Genomic DNA, 16,410 nt, shown 5'->3' with positions numbered 1-16,410 from the left:
CAAACAAACAAACACATGACCAAAAACAGAAGGAAATACGTTTAAACCAATTTGAATTATCTTCTGAAAACTGGGGAATATGCATGTGAATTAAATGATATCAATTTCATACATTTGTAGATTACACAAAAAACAATATATTTTTTAAATACTTGCAGCCATTCTTTCTCAGTTGATACTTCAGTTATGTTTATCAACAAGTTAAGCATAAATATTATCAGTCTTTTGCAACAGAATGTTTGTTTCATTTTCAACCACACACATTCTACATATTCTTATTAGGTATTAGTTGATCACTATACTATGGCACTTGGGGGGTGAGGGCACTTCGGTCAGTGTGTTGTGAGTTTTTATCATGAGGACATGCTGAACCACTTAATAGTATGTGCACAGCTGACCTGAAAGCATTGACACTGTGATGCATTTTCCATAATCACCAGTGTACTTGTTTACTGTTAAGGTCACAGTGTGTTCCAATAGTGGCCAAGGAAGGCCCAGTGCAAATAATTTCGTTGGGTAGTACTCTCGGTGGTTGTCATGTTTACTATTCATAAAAAATTACTGATGATGCCCCATATCAGTAGGTGGAAACATATCTGACTGGAAAGAAATAAAACAATGGAAACTCCAGGCTACTCACCATAAAGACGGTATGTTGAATGGCAGACAGGCACAATGAAAAGACATTTACACATTAGCTTTTGGCCAGAATCTTCACAGAACCTTCATCAGAAAAGGAAACAAACACCCCCCCCCCCCCTTCTCCCCCCCCCCACACACACACACAAATTGCACCTCAAGCACATGACCGTCGTTTCTGGCAGCTCAGACCAGCACTCTGCTCCAAACTACCGCAAATGGCGTGTGCTTACACGTGTGTGTGTGGTGTGTTTTTTTTTTTTTTTTTTTTTTTTTTTTTTTTCCCTTCCTTTTCTGACAGTCGTCAAAAGCTAACGTATAAGTGTCTTTTCGTTGTACCTGCCTGCAACTCAATGTGGCATCTTTATGATGAGTAGCAATCTATCTTTTCCTTATACTGTTGAAGCAAAATAAACATTCTGATGCAAAAGACAGATAACATTTATTTTCCTTCTCTACACAATAAACATGACACAATGTTTGAGAAATCTGAATAGATGATGCACTAAAATATTACAGTGACTTAAAATTTTACATAAAATCGCTTCACAAATTAAGAAGTCTTTCACATATAATGCCTCTATAAATAATTATTATTAAGTATTATATGGGGAGAATAACACACTAGTAAAGCCTTGTAATGGAACACACTAGTAAAATGCAGCAGCAGGGGCATATGCTCCACAAGAGTTCTGACTTAGGCCTACGGATCCCATCATTGCTGTACACGGAGGCTGATTGTGGACGAGGGGGTTTATAACACTGGCCTGGGGTGTGGAATAAGTGTGGAGGTTAAGCTGCATAGTGTGGTGTTGATGGTGCTGATGCAACATTTCACTTGACTGATTCAGAGGCGGAAGATCTTGCAAATTCACTGGCAAAATATACATGTCAGGTGAAGAACTAGAATTTACTGGTGGCATCTGAAGATGCCCAGAACTTTCAATCACTCCATTATGACCATCAGAGACATTCACTATGTTTTGTCCACCTGTTACGTCACCAACAGAATCTTTGTCTCGACTGATTTTCTTAGGTGTCTTCTGTTTGCGCTCTGATTTGTTTGCTTGCTGGCTCATTTGAGATTTATCACTATCTTTGAAGGAACATAGTTTCTTTTTTAATGAAACAAAGTCATGTAATTTAAATTCCTCATGGAAGACTTTGCTATACAACCAATGTTTTATAATTGGAGGTGGTCGGGTATCTTGTTTGCTATGAGAGTTTAGCCTTTCCTGATCTTCATACTGGCTTCCATCATTCCCTGTACAAAAAAATCACAGTTACCAACTCAAATTGTACACAATATGCAACAAGAAGTAACAAAACCATGAAAACATAGTACAACTGTTGCACCTGACAACATAGCTATAGCATTTCAGTTATAAGCAGTGATATATAAACAACTAGTGTAATGAAAATAAAGCTTTCTCTGTTAGAAGAAGTATGCAGTGACAGACATAGGCAGCTAACTGGGTTCAGAAGGGGAAGAGTGAATGGAAGGCAGAACAATATCTTTTCTTAGGATAGGTCTGTCCTCCTGTTCTCTTGTTTCCTACTTGCATTTCTTTAAACTTTCTAGATTTTCTCTGCAACTAAATCCCCCTATAAAATTAAGCTGTCATTTCTAGACACCTTTCTAGTCACACCTTTCTAGTCTCATTTTTCCAGGGAGCAACATTCTTACTCTCCCAGGTTACTGCCAGCAAATCAGTTTCCATGTACTAACGTCAGTGGAACATCAGACTTTTTGAAGGCACTACTTCATATATTAGTTTACTAATGATCTACCCTTTTTTGAGACATAGATATTTCATCAACATTTACTCAAATTTATTAACTACAACAGGTGTATAAGTAACTGTATCATCAACAGAAAATGTGGCATTAGTTCTCCTATTGAAACTTCCTGGCAGATTAAAATTGTGTGCCAGACCAGGACTCAAACCTGTGACCTTTGCCTTTTGCAGGCAAGTCCTTTACAGACTGAGCTATCCAAAGAACTACCCATGGCCCCCTGGTTCTGAGTAGAGCGTAAGGATTGATCCAGGTGATATATTGTAGTTGAGTATTGATTATTGAAGCAAAAGTCGATCATGACCACCAGTAAGACTTTTCAACCCTAACTTAAACTGATATTACATAAACTCTTTAAAAAAAAAAAAAAATACATTTCACAGCTGATGGCTTGATTCTATAGAATCTTCAGAAATTGTATTTTAGGATTGATGTAAGAAGTCCACATTTTGAATGCTGAAACAAGTTAAATTCACTACCCCATATTTTGCTACCAACAATTGACGATCTACAATGACTAAAGCTAAAAATTGTCCGGTATCAATGAGAGAATTTATGATACAATACTGAAATTCAATTAAATTATTGTTTTCAAAAGTAATGTTCATTCAACTGATACTAGACAACACAAGATGATGTTTTACACCTACAACTATAACCCAGATGCTTAAGGTGAATTAATATTAATTTCGCAATATTAAATCTTCTGTAACTTTGGGACATTATTATTATTATTATTATTATTGTTGTTGTTGTCTCCAGCCCAAAGACTGGTTTGATGCAACTCTCCATGCTACTCAATTTTGTGCAAGCCTCTTCTTCTCTGAGTAACTACTGCAACTTACATCCTTCTGAAACTGTTTACTGTATTCATCTCTTTGTCTCCCTCTATGATTTTCATACCCCATGATTCCCTCCAGTACTAAACTGGCGACCCCTTGATGCTTCAGAATGTACCCTACCAACCGATCCCATCTTCTAATCAGGTTGTACCACAAATTTCTCTTCTCCCCAATTCTAATGGCAGCTTCTCATTAGTTATGTGATCTACTCATCCAATCTTCAGCATCCTTCTGTAGCACCACGTTTCAAAAGCTTCTATTCTCTTCTTGTCTAAACTGTTTATCATCCATATTTCACTTCCATACGTGGCTACACTCCACACAAATACTTTCATCAAAAAGGACTTCCTGACACGTAAACAAAGTTCTCTTCTTCAGAAATGCTTTTCTTGCCATTGCCAGTCTACATTTTATATTTTCCCTATTCTGACAATCATCAGTTATTTTGCTTCCCAAATAGCAAAACTCATTTACTACTTTAAGAGTCTCATTTCCTCCTCTGATTCCCTCAGCATCGCCTGATTTGATAAAACTAAATTCCATTATCCTCATTTTGCTTTTCTTGATGTTCGTCTTATATCCTTTCAAGGCTCTGTCCATTACGTTCAAGTGCTCTTCCATGTCCCTTACTGTTCGGACACAATTACAATGCCACTGGCAAACCTCAAAGTTTTTATTTCTTCTCCCTTGAATTTTATGCCTACTCCAAATTTTTCTTTTGTTTCCTTTAATGCTTGCTCAATATTCAGATTGAGTAAGATCGGGGTTAGGCTACAATCCTGTCTCACTCCCTTCTCAACGACTGCTTCCCTTTCATGCCTCCGACTCTTGTAACTGCCATCTGGTTTCTGTACAAATTGTAAATAGCCTTTCACTCCCTGTATTTTACCCTACCACCTTTAGAATTTGAAAGAAAGTATTCCAGTCAACACTGTCAATAGCTTTTTCTCAGCATACAGATGCTATAAACGTAAGTTTGCCTTTCCTTAACTACCTTCCATGAGAAGTCTTACGATCAGTATTGCCTCATGTGTTCCTACATTTCTCTGGAATCCAAACTGATCTTCCCTGAGATCGGCTTGTACCAGTTTTACCATTCTTCTGTAAGGGATTTGTGTTAGTATTTTTCAACTGTGACTTATTGAACTGACAGTTCTGTAATTTTCACACCTGTCAGCACCTACTTTCTTTGGAATTGGAACTATTATATTCTTCTTGAAGTATGATGGTATTTCACCTGTCTCATACACCTTGCTTACCAGATGGAAGAGTTTTGTCATGGCTGGCTCTCCCAACGCTATCAGTAGCTCCAACAGATTTATGTCTACTCCTAGGACCTTATTTTGATTTAAGCCTTTTAGTGCTTTGTCAAATTCTTCACGCAGCATCATATCTCCCTACTCATCTTCATCTATGCCCTCTTCCATTTCCATTATCTTGCCCTCAAGTACACCAAGTGTACACCATTTATATACTCCTTCCTTCTTTCTGCTTTCCCCTCTTTGCTTAGGACTGGTTTTCCATCTGAGCTCTTGATATTCATACAAGTGGTTCTCTTTTCTCCAAAGGTCTCTCTAACGTTCCAGTAACCTCTATTGATATATGCTTGTTCATCCTTACATATGTCCTCTAGACATTCCTGCATAGCCATTTTGCACTTCCTGTCAATCTCAATTTTTAGATGTTTGTATTACCTTTCGCCTGCTTCATTTATTGGCTTTTTATATTTTCGTCTTTCATTGATTAAATTCAATATCTCTTGTGTTACCCAAGGATTTCTGCTAGCCCTCTTTTTAAACAATAAATTGTGGTCATAGTCCACATCTGCCCCTGGAAATTTCTTACAATTTGAAACTTAGTTCCAAAATCTCTGTCTTGCCATTATACAGGGTGAAGCGAAATTCATGCACTTGGGCTTCGCAGCACAACTCCTCACATGCCAGTGATTAAAAAAAAAGTCTCTCACAAAATTTCGGCCAGTGAGTACATCCGGTAGAAAAAGGACGTTAAAGAGTGGCGATCTGGCAACACTGTAACCAAATGTATGGTAACTACCTCTGTCACCACATATTAGTCATGCTGTACAGTTGGTGCAGTGGATATAGTTTTGATTTAGCATGCAGGAGATCGAGAGTTCGAACCTGGATTGGGGCGCATATATTTCTTTCTGACATTTCATACCGTAATATACACTGTTTCTTAGGTCACATGTATCCTAAATTTACAACATTTTGTAATGCTGAACATAACAAATATGTGGTTAGACAAATATCAGACAGTTGAAACAAATGATCTGTCATAGGACAGAATAACTACAAAACAATATCAATTTCAATATGTTAAAGATGATAGTACAGTACAATGACACTTCTACTTGTCTTTCATACTACATCTACATACATACTCCGCAATCAACCATAAGGTGCGTGGCAGAGGGTACCTCGTACCTTAACTAGCATCTTCTCTCCCTGTTCTACTCCCAAACATAACGAGGGAAAAATGACTGCCTATATGCCTCTGTACGAGTCCTAATCTCTCTTCTCTTATCTTTGCGGTCCTTCCACGAAATGTAAGTTGGCAGCAGTAAAATTGTACTGCAGTCAGCCTCAAATGCTGGTTCTCTAAATTTCCTCAGTAGCGATTCACGAAAAGAACGCCTCCTTTCCTCTAGAGACTCCCACACGAGTTCCTGAAGCATTTCCGTAACACTCGCCTGATGGTCAAACCTACCAGTAACAAATCTAGCAGCCCGCCTCTGAATTGCTTCAATGTCCTCCATCAATCCGACCTGATAGGGATCCCAAACACTCGAGCAGTACTCAAGAATAGGTTGTATTAGTGTTTTATAAGCAGTCTCCTTTACAGATGAACCACATCTTCCCAAAATTCTACCAATGAACCAAAGACGACTATCCGCCTTCCCCACAACTGCCATTACATGCTTGTCCCACTTCATATCACTCTGCAATGTTACGCCCAAATATTTAATCGACGTGACTGTGTCAAGCGCTACACTACTAATGGAGTATTCAAACATTACAGGGTTCTTTTTCCTATTCATCTGCATTAATTTACATTTATCTATATTTAGAGTTAGCTGCCATTCTTTACACCAATCACAAATCCTGTCCAAGTCATCTTGTATCCTCCTACAGTCACTCAACGACGACACCTTCTCGTACAACACAGCATCATCAGCAAACAGCCGCACATTGCTATCCACCCTATCCAAAAGATCATTTATGTAGATAGAAAACAACAGCAGGCCTACCACACTTCCCTGGGGCACTCCAGATGATACCCTCACCTCCGATGAACACTCACCATCGAGGACAACATACTGGGTTCTATTACTTAAGAGGTCTTCGGGCCACTCACATACTTGGGAACCAATCCCATATGCTCGTACCTTAGTTAGGAGTCTGCTTGTAATATGAGCACTCAGATGTTGCACATTGGCAATCAGTGACAATAATAATGTCCACATTAATGACCGCATGATCTTCACAACAGCATACATTGTCCTCAGAACAACAGATGCTCAAAGTGACCTCCCTTCATGTCAAAACATTGCACAACCCGCCGGATCATACAACTCTGGACTCTTTGCAGCAAAGCTGCATCCACAGTAACAAGAACACCATGAACATGCACTACCAATTCTTCCATATTCAACGGCAGCATAGAGTACATGTGCTCCTTCTGGTGTCCCCACAGGAAGAAATCCAGGGCATTTAGGTCAGGTGGATGCAGTGGCCATACAACAGGATCTCCACGTCCAAGCCATTTCTCTGGAAATGTTCTGTCCAAATGCTGTTGCACATTAATTCCAGAGTGTGGAGGTGCACCATCATGTTGGAACCCTATCCTCTCCCAAACATATAGTGGAATGTCTTCCAGTGAAACAGGCAGACAGTTTGAGAGGAATGCATGATACCTTTGTACAGTCAACCGGTTAAACAACATGTAGGGCCCCTAACACCTGCCGCCCAATATTCCAACCCAGACGTTGATACAATCCATGGTCGTGGATGATGTGCGGGTTAACCTCACACCAATGGTGGGTATTGTGCATATTGTAGACACCCTCCTTCATCCGACCATATTACGCTGTTCACGAAGTCATTGTTGGCTTCCTGTTGTTGATGGAACCATTCACAGAATTGCATCTGCTGATGGCGATCTGCAGGATGCAGGTGTTGCATGAAAGCATAATGATAGGGGTGCAGCCCATGCTCGTGCAGCACGTTAACAATCTTGTGTTGCGAGACACGCAGCTACCTCGCTACGCTATGTGTACTTCACTGAGGTTCTTGGTGTATAACCTCCAGAATAGCTTCCTTAGTAGCTGGAGTACGGCAAGTCCATTGACAACTTCTGTCACATGATGGTGGAAAGAGAGAACCTGACTCCCGAAGGTGCAGCTCCAGATGATGAAACACATTTTTATCTGGATGGTGTCAACGAGGATATCTAGCAGCATATTCACAAGCAGCAACACCAGCCCAGTTATCAGATGTATCAAGGACTAGAAGCATATCCATATATTCATCATTTGTGTATGCCATACATCTGTGACACTGGTTTAGAGTTTTACAATGAGAAAATTTGTTACGTGTACGCATGTACATTGGAGTCTGTCACGGATGCGTTACTCCGCTTGCAAATAGTCCCTGTCTGGTGGACAGCGCATACAATATAAGCACGCTACCAGTCCTGTACGCTGTTTCACCTAATGCCCCTTACCCCTCTGACAGATATTGTTCTGCGTGATTCATTCCAACAAAGCTAATTGTGAAATGTTTGGTTTTGAATTACACTGTTTCCCTAACGGTAACCGATGTGATGTTTCCATAACCCCAACAATAGAATAATAATAATAATAATAATAATAATAATAATGCATTGAGATACATACTAAACAGAATGTGGTTACCAGACTCAATGTTCAAAGGCATAATTACTGGGACCATGGTGATAACACACACAAACAGTAACAGAGTTTGGACACTATTCGCAAAGCACGTTGCTAGTCTTACTGGTAACATAAGACCCTAATGAAATGTATTGGACCTGGACGAGGCAAGAATAATAGTTGGTGCTAATCTATGGGACCACAGGAGGAGGGTACAAAGAATTTACCAAGTAAAAAAACATATGCCTCAACCCAGGATTGAAGCATTGACCTCCTGCAAATAACCCAAAACTCTATCCTCTGCTCCAATTGTACAGCAAGGCTAATGTGTGCTGACAGAGGTAGTTACCTTACCTGTGGTTACAGTGTTGCCAGACTGCCACTTTTTGACATCCTTTTTCTGACGGATGTACTCGCCGGACATAATTTTGTGACCAACATTTTTTTACTGCTGGTATGTAAGGAGTCGCGCTGCGAAGCCTGAGTGCTTGAATTTTGCTTCACCCAGTAAAATCAGTCTGAAACCTTCCAGTGTCTCCAGGTCTCTTTCATGTATACAACCTTCTTTCATGATTCTTAAACCAAGTGTTAGCTATGATTAAATTAATGTCTGTGCAAACTTCTATCAGGTGGCTTCCTCTTTCATTCCTTTACCCCTATCAATATTCACCTACTACTTTTCCTTCTCTTCCTTTCCCTACTATCGAATTCCAGTCCCCCATGACTATTAAATTTTCATCTCCCTTAAATATCTGAATAATTTCTTTTATCTTATCATACATTTCCTTAAACCCCTCATTTGCAGAGCTAGTAGACCTATAAACTTGTACTACTGTAGTGGGTGTGGGTTTCGTATTCGTCTTGGTTACAGAAATGCGTTCACTATCCTGTCCATTGTAGCTTATCCGTGTTCCTATTTTTATTAATTATGAAACCTATTCCTGCATTACCCCTATTTGATTTTGTATTTATAACTCTGTATTCACCTGACCAGAAATCCTGCCACCGAACTTCACTAATTCCCATTATATCTAACATTAACCTATCCATTTCCCTCTATAAATTTTCTAACCTACTTGTCTGATTAAGGGTCTGACATTCCATGCTTCAATTCATAGAACGCCAGTTTTAATTCTCCTGATAAAGACATCGTACTGAGTAGTCCCCACCTGGAGAGCTGCATGCCCTCGGGAAAAATTACAGCTGCAGTTTCCCCTCACTTTTAGCCATTTACAGTATCAGCACAACAAGGCCATTTTGGTTTACATTACAAGGCCAGGTCAGTCAATTATCCAGACTGTTGCCCATGCAACTACTGAAAAGGCTGCTGCCTGCTGCCTCTCTTCAGGAGGTACACGTTTGTCTGGCCTCTCAACAGATACCCCTTCATTGTGGTTGCACCTACATTACGGCTATCTGTATTGCTGAGGCATGCAAGCCTTGCCACCAATGGCAAGGTCCATGGTTCGAGGGGAGGGGGGGGGATATTATGGATCTGGAAAATCTATGACTAGCTCTGGAATTGGCACACACACTTTACACTTGTTTTAAATTTTGCTAACATCATATTAATTTTATTTCACTAAGATGAGAGAATGAATTGTGGTAGGAACAGGTGACTCTAATATTGTTGCCATCACATTATTGTACAGTGTGATTAATTTAATATATAAAGGAGAATGTAAAAACTAACATAAATTTAAATAGTGCTAGCCATCAGATGGCTTAATTCTACAATGAAGTATGAATTTATACCATGTTTTTGACCTCACATTCCCTGAACTGGTGGAGAGAGACATGTTTATATATAGATTTTTAAAAGACAACACAGGTGTCACTGGAAGATGATGTGGGAGGTATGTTACTGTGACTGACAATACCTGTATTTTTGTGAAATCCTACCAAAATTGATCTAGCAACCATACACTAACATGCAGATCACTGTTGATATTGTGACTGTGTTTACACAATAAATGTAATTATGTGGAGACATGTTTTGACTTATTGCTTGGAACATGGAACACAGTGCCAGTACAAATGAACATTGTGACTGAATTCCTGGAAGAGACTGCAGCCGATTTAATTAACTCCTCATTAACTGTTGATGAACTTCATAATATGATTTGTGGCATAATAGTATGGGGACTCAGTGTAATTGTTTACTGACCTCAAGTTTAGAAACTGCCACAACCACAGATTTGAAAGATTCTGTGACAAGCTATACTGAAACATCCTGGAGTTGCATCAAGGGGCTCAAACCTGTAGGTTCCCCTAAATAGATCAGGTGTGCACTACACATAAGATAAACTGCCTATGTGTAGAGTGCAGACAAGTGATTTTTAGATTAAGACACTCTCCATCCAGTCCATAGAATGTTAGCTGTAAGGGATTGAAAAGTGTCAATATGGGATTGAAAGAAATGCTGTTGCCACCAATCCCGCTCCCCCCATCCCAACAGGTAGAAGTATTTACAGTGTCAGAGTTTGTAATGCTTCCAAAAAATTGTCGAGGTCACATTATACTAGGAACGGAATGCTGGGTAAAAGCAAAAAATTGATAACAGTGAGATATTTGGGCAAATTGAAGCATATACGAAAAGGATAGGCTAACAGTAAATGGAGGTGGTATACCTGTCACACTAGACAAGAAACTCAAATCCACGGAGATAGAAATTGAAACTGCATGTGGTATTTTTTGGACAAGACTCACCAAGGAGAGGTCCTGAGTGGTGGGGTTGATTTTTTGAAACAATCTATACAATAATGTAGGTTACGATTAAATGAATCACACCCAGTCGCAATTCACCCTGGTGGGCCATCATGTGTGAGTAATTGCTAAAAAAAAAAAAGTTGGAATTTTGTGTTTAATTTTGCATTTAAAACTGGTAACAATTTACAGAGTGGTTGTGTAGCATATTGGTTAAGACAATAACCTCACATGCATTATGTTGTTAGTTCGAATCTTGCCAAGAACATTGAATTTTTTTTAATTTTTAAATCTTTATCGAAATGACTGTGATTATATTTTTAACAATTCATTGGTTTATGTTTAATTTTTTTCCATTCTTTTGTCACATCACATTAATCATCATATGAAATACATCATTTGCTCTTATTTTTCTTCCTATCAGCCTTTCTCCACCTGGAATCCACATTAATGTGAATCTGATTACTTTTATGTATTAATTTTGATTTAACTGCTTCTAGTTTGTCATCTGATTTTTCATCCACGTTATTGCACTCATTATTTCTATTTCTCATTTTGCTTGAATTTTGTTTTACTTATATCCCTACTTTCGTTTAAATCATTATCCATGTTATTTTGTCCATAGTGCAAGAAGAATGTATGTTTTAAATGCTGATGACTGCCATCCAAAAAGATATGCATCTTGTAATGAAAAATACATTCTTGACCCCATTATATGGTCAAATAAATTGGATTATTTCATCTTACAGATTGGGATTTTCAGATGTTTAAACATTATGATAGACAAATAAAAATAATTAGGTTCACATGTAAAAGATTTCAGGTGGAAAAAGAATGATACGGAAATAAAATAAGGGGAATTTGAAGAAATTGAAATGTTGTTTAAAATGATATGACAAAGGAATACAAATTAAAAAGAAAATTGCCTGTAATCCAATTAAACTGAACAAAAATAATGGTCAAAGCCATTTCAATAAATTACATGTAAACCAATGAATTGTTAAAAATAATGATCATAGTCATACTGATAAACATTTAAAAATGAAAAAAAACGTACCTGATGAGATTTGAACTGACAGACTTTTGCATGTCCAGTCTGCTAATTGTTATCATTTTTAAGGCTATATAGCATAACACAAAATTCTGATTTTTTTTTTCGCTCATTACTTGCAAACAACAGTCCACTGGGGTGCATGATTGCATGGTGTGATTCCTTGGATTTTAACCTACATCACCATATAGATTGTTTCAAGAAGCTGATCCCACTGCTGGGGATATCTCCTTGTCATATCAAGCATGGGCATAAAATTATTACTGGATCCTTCTGCTGACCACCTGACTTACCTCCTTATGTAATGTAAAACTATAGAGAAAAATTAAGTTCAATAGTAAGGTTATTTCCTTAATCATACTGTCATATTGGAGTAGAATTTAATCATCCAACAGTCAGTTGGGAAAACACTATTTTGTGAGTGGAGAGTGAGACATTACGAAATACTTTCTCAGAGAACTAACTAGAACAGGTTGCTCAGAGGCCCACTCATGATGAAAGTATATTGGATATAATAGCAATGAATAGATGTAGACCTCTCTGAGGATGGCTTGGCTCTGAGCACTATGGGACTTAACACTCTGAGGATGCCCACATAGAAGTCGGTATCAGTAACCATTAGACAGTTGTAGCAGCAATAATTACCAAAGTACCCCAGCAACTAAAACAATTGGAGCATTTATGTTTTCTATGCTATACATCCACTTAGAGAAACTTCTTGAGAAGCAGAGACCATTGAATATTAGGTCTAAAAGAAAGCATAAGGCTATAGGTAGACATATGCAGAATGAAATGCATTTGGCTGTCAATAATGCAATGTGGGAAGCCTCCAGTGACTACCATAGCAGAGTATTATTGAAAGATCTCTCACAAAACTCAAAGAAATTCTCGTCACAGGAAAGCCTGGCACCAAACTTAAGAGTCCACACGCTTATGAACAAGTTAGGGACTGAAAATGTTGGGTAGGAAAGCAAACGCATAAACTTGATGGAATCCTTATCAGATTCTATACTGAATTTGCGGTTGAGTTAGCACCTCTTTTTAACTAAAGCCTACTGTAGATACATAAAACAAAGAAACCATGCCCAGTAGTTGGAAGAAAGTACTAGCACACTTGTCAATGAGAAGGCTGGGAGAAGTGATCATCAAAACTACCTTCCATTAGTCTTGACATCCACTTGTTGTAGAATCTTAAAATATACTTTGAGCTCATACATTACGAGGTGTAGCTATTGGGGTGAATGACTTCTACGGTGGGTGGTAGAGACGTTCCTCTAGAGTTCAGGATGGCATTTACCTCTCCAACCTGGGCGTAGTTGCAGTACGACAGTGGGTAGCAACCAAATGGATGCCTGACATTTACACCATTACGTTTATTCTGAGTGAAACGCACAACAGTCATAGTCCAAAGATGCAGGCTGGCCTCAGTCACTGAAATGTGCTTCAATTGGCAAGTGGAGTCCGGTCCCCACATGTGTGCTGCATTGCCTTGTTCAGCAGTTGGAGGCAAATGCTAGGTTATGTGGTCAGCACTCTGGTAGCAAATTGCCACATCAGCTCCCAGGCAGTTGGTCGGTGCACCATTATGGCAGAACATGCAATGTCAGTGGCATTAGCTGGGCAGACATGTACCTCCATGTGGGAGGCACTCGAACATGCAGAGCAGAAATGAAGACCTCCATTACAAACAACAGTGACATTGGCTGATAGTGGTGAAGTGTACTCACACTAGACGAATCAGCAACAGTACAGCTTGCCTGCAAAAGGCAGCCAGGCAGGCTTGGGCAAGAACCAGGGATCCGCAGCTGGTGGAAGTCAGCCAGCAGATGGTCTCCTGGTTGCAGGCACCAGTTTGACTCTCGGCAGTATCAAGACACAGGTGCAGTAGGGAGTCCTGCAGCTACTGAAGACAGCGACCAGCAGCATAGCTAGATGACCCATTTCAGGACAAAAACTGGTACAGACCTCCTCTTGTAGCAGGCTGCAGGTGGAGACTGATACTGCATGTCTAAAATGTGTAGTATTTATACGAGCTCAGCTGGTCACCGTTTTTGAAATGACGTCGCATACTCTCCCCCAACTCACAACAGGTTGGAGGTGTGAAGCATGGCCGTTTGAGCCACTGAGGAATGGCTATATGATTTCCAGTCTTTCCACTGTGTCATCGATATCACAGCCCAAGCTGTGGTGTGACGGTGTGGCAAATACATCTTTCAGGTGACCCGGCTGGCAATTTCTGTGGTGTCAGAAACCAACATATGGCTTCTTGCGCAAGAACGCCTTACTGGCCCCTGCCACTGGGGTTTCTGCTAAATCGGTCATGGGCCTCTTCTGCTATGCTAAGTGAAGCCATGGTGCAACAGAGGTATCTTTGAGCACAATGACCTCTGTGCCAACCAGTATGGATTCCGAAAACATTGATCATGTGAAACCTGGTTCGTACTTTTCTCACATGACAGTCTGACAAGCCATTAAATACTGCCTGAAAAAAGCTGCACAATATAGATGTAAAAGTGTGCACTTCACAAAATGTCCTATGGCTACAGTATCCATGATACACAGTTGGAAACAGTCAACTCATACAAATACCTTAGTGTCAAAATCAAGAAATGGAAAATCCAGGATGGAATGTAACAATATTATGAAAAAGATAGTTGCTACTCACTATATGGTGGTGATACTGAGTCGCAAATAGGCACAAGAAAAAGACTGTCACAGAATAAGCCAGCCGCGCGTGCACACGCGCGCGCGCGCGCGCTCGCGCTCGCGCGCGCACACACACACACACACACACACACACACACACACATATATATATGACCACAGTCTCTGGCAGCTGAATCCAGATTACAAACAGCAGCACATGATGGGAGAGCCAACAGGGTGGGAGTAAGGAAAAGGCTGGGTCTGTGTAGGGGACAGGGAGGGATAGGAGGGTAAAGGTGGGGGACAGTAAAGTGTTCTTGGGAGAACAGGTGCAGTGGGAGGTTAGACGGAGGACAGAGGAGAGAGGTAGCGGAAAATGTGAGAAGTAAACAGACTGGGTGTGTTGGTAGAATACAGGGCTGTGTAATGCTGGAATGGGAACAGGAAAGGTGCTAGATGGGCAACCTAATGAAAGTTGAGGCCAGGAGGGTTGGGAACTTCAGTAAACCCTCATCGTAGAATGCAGCACATGTGATCAACAAGTTAGCTGCAAAGCTTGGCTTGTAGATCACATGACTGATTCAACAGGTAGCCCTGCCTTTGATGGACCTATTTCCAATCCCGCACTACAGAGTCCTCTGTTCCATCAATGCACCCAGTCTTTTTACTTCTCTCCTTTTCTGCTACCGCGCCCCCCTCTCTCCCCCGCCCTCTGTCTAAAAAACTTCTCAACTGCATCTAGCTGCCTTACACTCCCTCTCCACCACATTCCTGCATGCCCTCCCCTCCCCCGTCCCCTCCAGCAACTACCTTTCCCTACTCTTACCCTGCTATCCCTCCCCCTCCCCCACCCCTGTGTCTTTCTTACCTCCACCTGGTTGCCTCTCCCATCATGCACTGCTGTTCGTTGTCTGGCTTCAGCTGCTAAAAGCTGCGGCCATGTGTGTGAGTTGCATTTGTGTGAGTTTGTGTGTTTGTTGCCTATTTTTGACAAAGGTGTTGTTGGCCAAAAGCTTATTTTGTGACAGCTTTTTGATGTGCCTATCTGCAACTCAGCATCTCCACTATATGGTGAGTAGCAACTATCTTTTTCACAATATTGTTAAATATCTTGGTGTCTCACTTTGTAGCAATGTGAAATCTATCAACATAGGCTCAGTTGTAGGTAAAGCAGGTGACAGACTTCAGTTTCTTGGTAGAATCCAAGGGAAACACAATCAGTCCACAAAGAGATCGCTTACAAATCGCTTGTGTGACCCGTCCTAGAATACTGTTCAAGTGTATGGGACCTGTGTCAAATTGGACCATTAGGGGATATTGAACATATACAGAGAAGGGCACTACAAATGGTCACAGAATTATTCAACCCTTGGTACAGTGTCGCAGAAATAGCGTAAAAATTGAACTGACAGATGTGGCGCTGGACACAAACTATCCTGCAGCACCCTACTTGTAAAGTTTCAAGGAGCAGCTTTAATTCAGGATTCCAGGAATATGCTGAAAATATACTACAACCCCTTAGATATTACTCCCATATGGGTAAAAAGGACATGATTAGATTGTAAGTTCCCTTTACTTCACATTTATGATCACAAATTCTTATGTCATCAGACTACCGGCTCCAGTCTATAATGACCATCTTCAGATCTGTTTTATAAAAACATGTGCTAATATACTGGAACCATAGTGGCATCATCAAATGCTAAACACAAAATCAGCATTTGACGATGCCACTATGGTTCCGGTATATTAGGACATGTTTTTATAAAACAGATCTGAAGATGGTCATTATATACTGAAACTGGTAGTCTGAT

The 16,410-nt window shown here is 40.1% G+C and overlaps 1 protein-coding gene across 1 annotated transcript in view; it reads right to left on the bottom strand.

Annotated features, from left to right (window-relative positions):
* Positions 1 to 923: 923 nt before the first annotated feature.
* LOC124804856 overlaps positions 924 to 16,410 on the bottom strand; it is a 61,952-nt gene continuing 46,465 nt past the window's right edge. The window contains exon 4 of the mRNA XM_047265211.1: positions 924 to 1,903. Within this exon, the coding sequence (XP_047121167.1) occupies positions 1,290 to 1,903 (614 nt within the window). The 3' untranslated portion in view covers positions 924 to 1,289. The remainder of the gene's footprint in view (positions 1,904 to 16,410) is intronic.

The sequence above is a fragment of the Schistocerca piceifrons genome, chromosome 7, assembly GCF_021461385.2.
Source record: "Schistocerca piceifrons isolate TAMUIC-IGC-003096 chromosome 7, iqSchPice1.1, whole genome shotgun sequence".
In the NCBI taxonomy this organism is placed as follows: Eukaryota; Metazoa; Arthropoda; class Insecta; order Orthoptera; family Acrididae; genus Schistocerca; species Schistocerca piceifrons.
The sequence above is the reverse complement of the archived record's forward strand: the minus strand, read 5'-3'. Positions and strand labels throughout refer to the sequence as shown.